The sequence below is a fragment of the Aulostomus chinensis genome, chromosome 6 (genome assembly GCF_037954235.1).
Source record: "Aulostomus chinensis isolate RoL2024-O1b breed Wild chromosome 6, RoL_Achi_v1.0, whole genome shotgun sequence".
NCBI classification, from domain to species: Eukaryota; Metazoa; Chordata; class Actinopteri; order Syngnathiformes; family Aulostomidae; genus Aulostomus; species Aulostomus chinensis.
In genome coordinates this window covers 12,618,984-12,631,221 of record NC_141325.1, presented here as the reverse complement: position 1 = coordinate 12,631,221, position 12,238 = coordinate 12,618,984, and the positions used below count along the sequence as shown (strand labels likewise).

Genomic DNA, 12,238 nt, shown 5'->3' with positions numbered 1-12,238 from the left:
AGGCGATTCTTACACGTCATCCATCATACATATTCACAAGGTCAAACTTGTGTTCTTAGAAGTCCCAGTGCCTTTGACCTTTCACCAAAATCCTTAAATCCAAGTGAATGTTTGTGGCAAATCCGAACAAATTCCCATAAAAGAAATCTTTCAACATTGTTGTCACAACCTGTTTGAGCGATGATGGTAATTTTCACTTTTAACCGACAAAATCGAACCATTAAATTGTTACATCAAAGTCAGCATTCATACCAATAATTCAAGATACCATGTTTGAGAGAACGAGAGGCACCGAAAAAAGTAGCAAAAGAACAAACATCCACACACACGGGGAGAGAAAGAGAGAGAGACAGAGAGCTCAATTACCTCACAACATAATGAAAAAGCAGAGTAAAATAGAAAGAAATAACAGAAACAATTCCGTTCGTCCCCGCGTCTATTTATTCACAGATCAACAATGGCACAGCAGAGACGAGTATGAAAAAAACCTCTGTTACGACTCGCTTCTTCGGAGCAGAAAATCAGGAATGTGGCCTTTCAGTGGAAGTCACAAATTAGAAAGAGACGGCTGGGAGACAAACAGATGCAGACAGACGCGGTGTAAACACAGCGCTACATTACTTGCTTATTCACGGGCTACCGGACACGCACGCATGCTTACTGTAGGGTGATAAGGCGAGTATACACTTAAGAGGCAGTGCAGATACCATAGTGCGGCTATAATGCACTTGCTCGCCCCTTACAAATCACTTTTTGGGTATTTATATAGTCTTGCATTTATTTCCTGGGGAGCTTTCCCTAAATATTTGCCTGACAATAGATATAACTACCCCAAGATTCAGTTCATTTACAATTAGTTCCAACTTAATTGATCTTATGTTTGATTTGCGTCTTTGAAAGTGTCTCACACACACAATTTTATTTTTGTCTCTGTTCCTTCTTAATGCTTCAGCTAGCTTTGTCCTGAGGCAGCTCTTCCCTCTCTCATGCAAAGTCTGCACAACATCCTCCAAAGCAAATACACACTCACGTACACACACACACACACACACACACACACACACACACACACACACACACACACACACATCCTATATGGCGGAACATATACCCACAACGCTCAGAGCAAAGAGGGCAGTGACACAGCTCACATCAATTTGTTCTGCTATAAATTATTAAATCTCAGCCACTGTGTTGTTTTTTCAGTGTATGTTCTTTAACACGAGGTATCATTGCCGCTATGAGTGTGATGTAGCTAACAGAACACAGCGGCAAAAAAAGAGAATCTGCATCGAATTAGAACCTCAACAAAAACAAGTACGAAATCCCAACAAAAACCCCTCTCAACTAGACTGTGTGACCACAACATGACCACTGAAACTGGAGGATAAAGACAAACCTGGCAACATCAGGGAGTGGAGACAAACCTACTCTCCCTGCACAGCAGCTTGTGCAAACACTAAATGATCGAATTATTTTCAAAAGTAAAACTCAAATACCAAGAGTTCGACACTCTCAGACCAACGAAAATTCAATATTTACTTGGGGGAGAACAGCTAACATTGCTATGGAAGCAGCGAAATATGTCAGAGCTCGAGGGACGCCGGGGGAACAGCACATGATGTATTACTGAGCATTCCTGATTCACTCCTGCCACTGACGCGTTGAAATGTTAGATTCCCATAATTATCGCATCATAACCTATCATTTACGGTTAGATATCAGAGGAACAGCCTAAAATCAAAGCTTGATGACAAACCGGCATGCGGCCATACAGCCACCTCCTGCAAAAGAAGTGCTCAAGTTCTAGAGGTCCAGATGTTAGTGAGCTCACATTGGTGCAGTAACACAGGGAGCGCACAGCATCACCCCTAGTTCAACTGGCGCCCAGGCCTCAAACCCAGAAGTGAGTTAGCATCTTTGAAGTTCTCGGTTCGCTGGTCTCAAGTGGGATTTTGGGTTAAATGTCTAAAATAATGTCTATTGGTAAAAAAACAAACAAAAAACGACATCAGTTAAATTCTGCGCCTGCGAATTCCAAAGCACATACGTGTCTAAAATATGATGGTTGCCATCGGGTGAATAAAGAGGAGTACAGAGGTCGTTGTTGACCGCAAAATGACATCATCCCTACAGCACATGGTAATAAATCACAGTAGAATCACCATTTTGAAGCCTTCATTTTAGGGTTAAATAGTTGTGTGCAGCTCTGAGCATGAAAGTATTGGCAGATATTTGTCAAAAAATTGGAGAAATGAGGGCTAAATGTAAAATTTGACAAGTAATTTTATACAGCCTCGATACGAATTTACAAATAGAAGCATTCAATTCAACATTCACATAATCTTTGGGATAAATGTTCAACTTTCTTCTTCATTAATGGCTCAAGAATAAAAACAAAACTTTTTAGAAAATGTTATGAAAATATATGTATTGGATTCATCCATATGATAATTGTTACACTGATGAAAGGAATGATTTCCATATTAATTGCATATTTATGCTAATTTACGGATCATATGATGACTCACATGATAAACTCTATACAATAGAAATAGAGGCGCCGGAACATTCACAACGCCACTGGTGAAGCACAATAGTTTTAATCTTGGACTTGAACAACAACAAAAAAAAAACAATACTCCAGTTTTAAACCTTTGGCTTCCTGTTTTAATTAGAGAAAGTGATTTAGAGACGAATCATGAATTAGATGGGAGAAGACGTGTGGTGATGGAAAGGAGCCAGTGAACGCGAGTCTTGTAAAGTCACATTAGCGGAGGAGAGACTTCATTAATAAATCATGCGTGATTAACATTCTTCCAGGCCACAGCAGAGATATAACGTCTCTCATGTTCTAGCATCCCAGCTCACATGTACTTCTCCTGACTCTTGCTTCTTCTGCTCCGCCTGATTGATTTGTCAAGGTCAAAATACATCCGGGGACAAGTCTGAGTGTCACTAAAAAAACATCACAACCTCAGTGCTTATTGGTCCGTTTGAGAGATGTAGATAAGAAATTTACCGTACAGGTACTTGCAGCAGCGCTCTTGTAAAAGCTCGTTTTCTGTGTTTCATGGGCCAGAACCTAATTCCTCCAGTACTGTCAGATTTAGGGGGACACGGTGCTTCAGTGGACCGCCTTGCAGAAAGAGGGAAGCTCCAGTCTGCGTGGAGTGCTCTTATCATCCATGTGCGGCTAAACAAACTATGATCTTTGAACAGTGACCTCAAAGCGAGTGTTGAATCAGATTGCTAGTCTTCTTTCGAGTCGAACCTATGGTTAAAACTCTGATATTATAAACGATATTTAAAACCTGAAGTTGTACATTTGTGGTTAATCAGTTAAAAGGGTTTGCAAGAACACAACAACAACCTGCTAGCAGCAACAATCTGTTGCAATCAGTGGTCAGTGGCTAGAACTGATCGTGCTGTGGCATCTGCTCGCCCCACGTTTTTTAAAAATTTTATTTTCCTGCTTCCACTGACTCTCCACACCTGATTACACTGTCCATCAGCCATCACCTCTGCAGTCTCTGAACCTCCTCATCCACTTCTGATCTCTGCACCTTAGTCAGTCCTGGACAGTCTGCTCTCAGACTGGTTTTTCCTTCTGATATTCTATGATATTGTTATTCTTACAGTGGCCAGGATCTCCAGCTGCAGCTGTGAACCTCTGCCGTCCAGCGTCTACATCAGGATCCAGCATCAAAAACAAACACACATCAGCTTGAAATCACACACCCTGAATGATGAATCTGCCATCATTATAATTTCATACCACTTATTAGTGCTGCGCAACAACAGAAAGCTCGACAGGTTTAAACATTAACGAGGTGAACTGTCACCTCACTACCTGAGTAACCTCAGCAATGACTGACAGCTATTGAAATAAAAGGCTGTTAACTTTTTAAAATACATATTATTATCCCATAAAAACAGCCGTTCATTACTTCCTGTGCTCATTTCTCTTCCAGCGATCCATGGGGCTTCATTTCAAACACCTAACCTCATTTCAGTTGCAATAAAAACAACACACAAATGCATACAGTGGAAAACCAGACACCAAGAGGCATTTCATTAGCCTTCATATTAATATTTATTGTTTTTCCTCACCCTGGCTGTCGGCAAAAATCTGCGCCTGCTTCCATCCTTCCATCTCCTCACTTCTTCATTGGTTCCAATTTATTCCCCAGTCAGTCACTGCCTTGCTCTCTTCCTCCCTCTCTCTCTCTCTCTCTCTCTCTACACACACACACACACACACACACACACACACACACACACACACACACACACACACACACACACACACACACACGGTTCATTCACCACCCTCTGTAATGTCACCTGTCACCAGGCTATTCTCCAGGTGAGGCAGAAATACCCACTGGGATCTAAGCATAAGAGAGAAAGACAGTGTGTGTGTGTGTGTGTGTGTGTGTGTGTGTGTGTGTGTGTGTGTGTGTGTGTGTGTGTGTGTGTGTGTGTGTGTGTGTGTGTGTGTGCAGCATTTGGACACAAATGAGCTGAGACGAGTAGTGTGGTGACAATAAAAGACGGCAGAAAAAAACGAGGTACAGTAAATACTTGATAAAACCCTAACAAATAAATTCTACCACCTGGGATTTCCTGTAGGGGAGCCCAGCTGTGTGCGAGAGGGAGACGGTTTCGAATCTGTCACGCAGGCGTGAAGCAGCAGGAGAACGACACACACTGATTCACTTGCTGCACCTCGTGTTGTTGTCACAGTAGACAGAAATAACGGGGAGATTTGTTCCAAAATAAGTTGGAATAAAGTGATACCCACTGGTGTTTTCAAATGACAAGGTTGATGCTTCTTTAAAAAGGTGGACCTTATAACCTAAATGGTTCAGTGGGGCTGAGTGGCTTTGTTGATGCCTTTGGGGGATTTAAAAGAAAGTTAGAAAGATGTGGGTGTTTATCTAGGAGGCCTAATGAAAAGATGCCTCTGAGTTATATTTTTGGAAGTGTTGGACTCAAAGCCAAGCCGTGCCTGGCTCTGCTCCTTCTGCTTTTTTTAAACGTCTCTTGCAAGCCCTCCATTAATTGATTTATTAGTTCCGAGGAGTTTATACACGACTATGACATTTTCACTTCATAAAGTTTTTTATGAGCACAAGTATATGCTCTATCTCCTTTTTTTTGTTTTTAGTCCTTCAAATCCTGAGGGAAATAACCGAAGGTGCTAAATTCTCAACCTCTTCACACTGAGCAAATCATAAAAGCACATTTGTCCCCTGAAGACCGGTTCATCTGACAAGTGTGACGGTTCTGTACTGGGCCCAGGCCTGCCCGGACTCTTTCTTCGCCTTTTTAGGTTCGTGAGCAAAAGCGTGGACTATGAACACGATGTAGTTTGGCAGCTCAGATGATTAAAAGGATGAATTCCAGAGATCCGATGTGTCACAGTAATACCAAAACGAAGCAGTGTGCTGGAGACCCATCGTTAGCCTTTATGTTAACAGCTATGCCACTGACGTGCAAACTTGTCACCTTTCGATATATTATATGTCCACATAACAGTTGTTTTTTTTTTTTTTGCTTGGCTACACGCTGTTGCCTCAAGAAAATGTGCAGCAGCGAGAGTCTTTCTCTGACTGTTATGCCTGTTTTGACTTGCCGGTTGGTTTCAGAACGGCGCTTCTTCTTTCTCTTCATTCAGGACTCAACACACTGAGGGAGACAATTGTTCTTGTATCTATCAATATATCTGTTTATCCCAAACTGTATATGTCTGAAAAAATAATACACAGAGACAGAAAAGCTTGTTCGTGGGGGCAGATCAACACCGAATGTTAATAGTGAGTTCTGCGGATCAATAAACCGTATTGATTTCCTCTCCTCCCTCTACAGCTCTGAGCTTCACTGGTTTTAAGCTCATTCACGGAAAGAACGAGGAAAACATTCAACTGATGCTCATCATGAAAGAAAATATAAATAATACAAGAAACAAATAGCAAAAGGCTGGCTGATCATACTTTTTCATTAAGACATTGTTGTCATGGAAACATAATTATCGTCAATAGACAGTTAATTAATGTAACTTGATAAACACATTGCTTCCTTACTGACTTAAGTTTAGCTGGTGGGATGATAAAAAAATATATAGCCACATTCAGATGTCAAGCAGAGGGAAATGATACTTTACTCATTGGTGGTCATTTTTCTTTTCAGGTAAGTCTATCCATCTTGGTCCTTTAAATATATCCTTTATATCAAGACATTTTGGCCATTTTGGAATCATATTTTGTCCAAATCCTGCATGGTCTGTTAAGAAATGAGCAGTAGCAACAAATATTCTCACTGGAGAGTGAAAATAAGCCCTTCAATAATGTCACAGATGCTTGATGCAGTGAGCAAGCTTCTGTTTTCATTTCATAGCATAAAATGGTAAGCAGAGCAACAACATTTACAGTTGATAAACCATATTTAATGTGAGCCAAGGTGGTGCATGGTGGAATCCATCTTGGAGGAAATATGTGGGCAGGCTGATGGTCGAGAGCTGATACTATTTGTGTCCCGATGGCTTGAGCCTCTTAGTATGGCTGTCAGTGTGAATCAGTGTGTCTGTGGAAGGAGGGCCATCCATATGGACTACAAGCTGTGTGTGTATTCGTGTGTGTGTGTGTGTGTGTGTGTGTGTGTGCGCGTGTGTGTGTCTGTGTCTGTGTAAGAGAGCTAGAGAGAGAGAGAGAGAAGGGGAGAGAAAGAAAGAGAAAGGATATTATATTGATGCGTGAGGCTTCATGTGGAGAAGAATTAATACTCCGGGGAGACTCTGTGCAATGGAGGAGCCATGTTTCAATTATCGGCTCCTTTACTAACTCACACACACACACACACACACACACACACACACACACACACACACACATTTACACGCATGTCCTCGCCAAATACATCACATCATCTCCCATCCCATTCTTCATGAGGTGTATTGACAGCTCATGAAGATAGCGTGTACCAACATCACAACATTAATTCATCAGATTGATATTTTGCAGCAGCATTTTTTTCTTTTGTGTGTGTGTGTGTGTGTGTGTGCGTGGGGTCTTTCCTCATGTAAACTGCAACCAAAATATTGTGAAGGAAAGAAAAAGCTAATTACATCTAATTAACCATTAAATCAGCCTCTTTTTTGCCGATTAAATGCCATCAAACATATCATGAAACTTCAGCTCCTCTCGTGTTCACGAGATGAAAAGCTCTAAAGGTGTTGAAGTTCCCGTCTGTGGTGTCTTAACTGGTTCCCACTTTGAAGGATACAGTTACCTGAGCTGTTTAATTATTTAGTCGACATTGACCGATCCATCATCTATTGAACAGGTGGATCCTCAGACTCTGTATCAAGTTGTAGAGACATAGGAGTAAATCTGTTGGCAGTCACGTTGTGGGGACTCGCCTCGGTTCTCAGGGCCACAATGGTTCAGTCCCCTCAGTGTAATCACTTTTCCAGATGTTATTAGAATAAGGTAAGGTTAGAGGTGTGAGGCTAGTTGAGGTTAGGTGAAGGAAAAGATAATGACATGATTGTGTCGATCTAATGTCCTCTGTGTGTGTGTGTGTGTGTGTGTGTGTGTGTGTGTGTGTGTGTGTGTGTGTGTGTGTGTGTGTGTGTGTGTGTTGCCGCCCTGCTTGTCTGGTGAACTGTAGGCTGTTAGCCACGAGCAACTGCTTTGGCTGACTTATTTCGAGTACCTTCATCTTTTGAAATCTTTCCTGAGAGAAACTGAACGTCAATCAAATCATCAACTACAGGCTGAAATGCGCTACGGCGCCATCAACTTTCTCATCTTGAATGTTGTTTTTAGCTTCATTTTCGGAATGTTTCTGATGTTCACTTATGATACGCAAACAACTATGGCAAATAAATGAATCTTAATGACTCAGTAAGTGAATATACGCGATGTCTGTGATATTACCAGTAACTCAACAGTGTGTGACACCATATCTACAATCAATAGTTGCTGCTCTAAGGGAAAATTTCCTCTGAATCGCTTTCTACACCAGTGGCACATCAATCAGTAAATCAAATCATAATTATAAAGCTTGAAAGCACAAATCAGAATTTGCTTACTTGTACACAAGTTTCGGCCTCCTCTGCGCTTAGATCCTGGAACCAGCTGATAAAAAAACTTCCTCCAGGACGGACACTGAGTCACTGGACTGAAAAATCTCAGCTTTTATAATTCATTTTCAAAAAAAGGAAATATTCAAAGCAACATGATATAATTTTTCACAGCAGCAGCAGCTTCAGTTGATGTAAATGGTAAAATGGAAAACTTTGGTGCATTCAAAGCTGTTATTTTAAGGAATTTGTGTAAATGGAATCTATCTATATATCCATCCATCCATCATCCATCCATCCATCCATCCATCCATCCATCTTCTACTGCTTACTAGTCGCAGGGGGGCTGGAGTCCAGCAGCCTTCAGGCGAGAGGTGGGGTTCATCCTGGACAGGTCACCAGTCCATCACAGGACCAACACATAGAGACAGACAACCATTCACACTCACAGTCACACCTACGGTCAATTTAGAGTATCAATCAGCCTCGTCCCCTCTTGATGTCTTTGGACTGTGGGAGGAAGCTGGAGTACCAGAGAGAACCCACACAGGAACATGGAGAACATGCAGACTCCACACAGAAAGATCTCGTGCCCGAGCCGGGGATCGAACCTGGAACCTTTCACTGCATTATTGGTATAACTGATTCATCTGATGAATCTGGAGCCGGACCTTGAACCCAGAACCTTCTTGCTGTGTGGCAACAGTGCTGACCACTGCACCACCGTGCCATCCTATCTATATATTATAAATTCTATTTTTCTTCCATCCACACACACACACACATGCACAGTAGAGGCTGCCATGCAAGGCGCCAAGCTACTCATCAGAAGCAATCAGGGGTTCAGTATCTTGTTCAAGGACACTTCTGAAAGTCTCCTGAGGAGGAGGGGATCAAACCAGCCACCCTTAGGTTACTAGACGCCCACTTGAGAAGCAAGCCATTGCAGAAACTGAAGCAGAGTTTGGAGGAGGCTTGAAAGCAGCATCATTCTGCATAATGCAAGTTGTTATCTGAAGCTAAAAAAATACTGCAAAAAGTTGCTGATACTCACATTTGTTTTTGCTGTTTTTTTCTGGAGAATGAAGCAGATAGTTAGAGGATCATCTGGGATATTTGGACCTTTGGCTACTAATGACAAACCTGACCAAAAGAAAGAAAAACAAACAGCAAAGCACAAAAAAGTTTCTAGATTTCTCAACACCCTTCAATAGTGGTTGAATCAATTGTTCAAGCGATGAAAGAATTAGAGGAGTGCAGCGAAATCATTTTAGCGGGCACAGAGGAATAAGCTTCATCAGGCTTCCACAACACAGACAGAAGATGGAAGGAGATCAGTTGGTGTTTTCATCTGATTTGTTTACAATAATAATATTGAATAACACCAGATGAAAGTGGATTTAGGAGAATTACAGACTCCAGCTTATTTTTTGCAGTCATACATTCGTCTGACGCTATTAAAAAAGAAAAAAAAATCAGCTGAAGTGAGTCACACACTAAAATATCAGGCACCCCAAAGCTTCACAGCATGTTTTAATTTAAAAACACGTCAATGACCAAAGGATGGTGCTGCAGTCTAAGGGAGGTGTCCGACTGATGCTAGTAAAGCTCAGGCTTCTCATTTCTAAAACTTGGAGAACAAATTTTAAAAATGTAATCGAACAAGGGGAGTTGGAGGCTTCATAACCATAAAACAAATTGTTCTGATAGTCAGTCAAATAGATTTTTAATCAAAAACACCACATATTTCTTTCTCCAGCATCTCAAATAGATGGATTTTTCTTGACTTTGTGATATTAAATGGATTAATTTGGCATTTTGTACAGCTTCTTTTGATCTCATATGCTCAGCCCTCGTCTGCGTGTGATGAGGAGTTCTAGTGAACTCCCGGTGGTCAGGCCAGAGCGGACTGCTGCTATAACCAAGCTTCATCCCTAATCTGGCTCAAATCGGTGCCATAACTACACCATGAATGCCAAAAGCGTCTCAGATTAGACCCCAATGTGCCTTTTATTGAGATAAACTGGCAAATAAAAGCGCTACATGCAGCCATCATCTTCAAAATATATTTTCCTGGATGCGGCGATTCATCAATTAATGGAGACAGAACCAGAACAGAAGATGAATCGATGATAAAATCAATCATGCTACACAACAGCTCGGAGAGCAGACAGAAGAAATAACCAGGAGAACAGATGATGGAAAAATGCATCCATGCACGCAGGAGTGTGTATGGACCTCTGCCCCCATTTGATTATGAGTGTGTGTGATGGACTGATTGACTCACTTAGTGATTGATGAAAAGCTTCATCAATCAGGGAAGCTCCTGTCCACTCTGATTTACTCCGACTAGATCCAAAGGTCTAACGCCTATAAATATGATGTTTTTTCTGTCCTTCTGTCTGAGCGTCTGTGCATACCCAGATAAAGGAACAGCTGAGAGAACCCTCCGTGCCTCCTAAAAGGACTTTATGTGCATCTGCGGTAACAGGTCACTGAGAGAAACAGCTCCTTCTATTCATGAGCAATTGACTTGCAAGGTGTTGGAAGTAACAATGCAGAGACTGGGCTTTGACTTTGCAGTCCAATTACCACTCTGATTTAAGCTCAGAGGCTGCTGCTGCTGCTGCTGCTGCTGCTGCTGCTGCTGCTGTGGATGGATCTGATAAATTCCTTTAAAGACACAAGCAGAATTACAACCAGAATCTGCTTACTGGAATTGAGGATTTAAGGGGCTTTTAAGCTACAGATTTCAAGTCACGCATAATGAGTCCCAACAAAAAAATCCAGGAGGTCTGTACGTGAACTGATGAGGATGAAGGTAAAAACAAAAACAAACTGATGAGGAAAATAAAGACGCCAAGTGACACTTGCTGAACGCGCTGTGCGGCTTTCTGCTGCGCGCTGCAAGCGAAGCGTGTCCAAACAGCGGCTTCCAGCAGGCTGCAGTTACATAACTTCACTCCCAAACTCACCTTCTAACAACACACTTCAGAAAATGAGCAAGGAAATGATAAACAACTGAGGGAAGGAGTAGTTTAACCAACAAACAGCTGATCCAAACTGACGGGATTGAGTCAATTTGAACTTCGTTCTCTCTTTTTTTTCCTCTTTTTTTTTGCCAACCGCAGAGGAAAAGAATCATTATTTCAGCCTGTCGGCTTGTCCTACAACGACGAGACTACATGACGTCCCGGATGTCTTACCTGCATGTTTTCTTCTTCTGGAGCGGCGACACTGAAGGCTGACTGCTGTGTGTGTTCTTCCAGAGAGGAGCCTCAAACCTCCGACTGCCGCTCCGCTGGATGCGAAGGAATGAGCGCACACACTGTGACACACACACACACATACACACGCATACAAACGCGCGCGCGGAGAGGGAGAGGGAGGGAGGGTGAGTGTGTGTGTGTTTGTGTGTGTGTGTGTGTGTGTGTGAGAGAGAGAGAGAGAGAGAGAGAGAGAGAGAGATGTAAGGGTGCAGCCAGAGAGGGAACAAGTGGACTCTCATCTTTTACAGCCTAATGATGTCAAGACAAAGTCAACAGGCTGATATATTTTAGAGTTCATCAGGATGAAAAAATGTTTGACTCAGAAAATTCCGCACACATTTGCATTCGTATATTTGACGATATTAAGGCGCCCTTCGAAAAATATCTGCTAGTCACACTTTAAATCGTGTATTAGAGATTTATGACGCAATTATGAGAAATTAGTATAAACCACTTCGAGGTTGTGTTCATTTTCCTCCTCAATCTTTCAACTGCAGCATATAAAACTTTGAGTCCAATTATAAACCCCCATCGTAGATTAGAAGCTAAGAACTGTCGAATTTACTTTTTTAATATCATTATTTCGAGGTGACGTTATTATTGCGTTATCTTGAGATAACCAAGGCAGTTTAACACAGACTTACGGGTTAATCGGGCCATTATAACAAGATTGTCTCAAGATAAGGCAATCATAAACTTGTAATATCGAGATAACGGCACTGAAAAAGCATTCGCAGATGTTCGCCTTCTCGGCTTCCGTATCAGAGACCTGCAATAAATATTTTGAAGTTTCTGATGTTTCGTGTGACTACAGGACACGTTTTCAACTGTCCTTTAAACCATGTTGCGTTTTAGTGGGATGTTAAGATTTGAAGCTGCG

At 41.8% G+C, this 12,238-nt stretch overlaps 1 protein-coding gene across 2 annotated transcripts in view; it reads right to left on the bottom strand.

Moving 5' to 3' along the window:
* kcnip3b (Kv channel interacting protein 3b, calsenilin) overlaps positions 1 to 11,439 on the bottom strand; it is a 40,778-nt gene extending 29,339 nt beyond the window's left edge. For both annotated transcript variants that reach the window (XM_086206553.1, XM_086206554.1), the window contains exon 1: positions 11,296 to 11,439. In XM_086206553.1, the coding sequence (XP_086062679.1) occupies positions 11,296 to 11,301 (6 nt within the window). In that variant the 5' untranslated portion in view covers positions 11,302 to 11,439. The remainder of the gene's footprint in view (positions 1 to 11,295) is intronic.
* Positions 11,440 to 12,238: the final 799 nt, after the last annotated feature.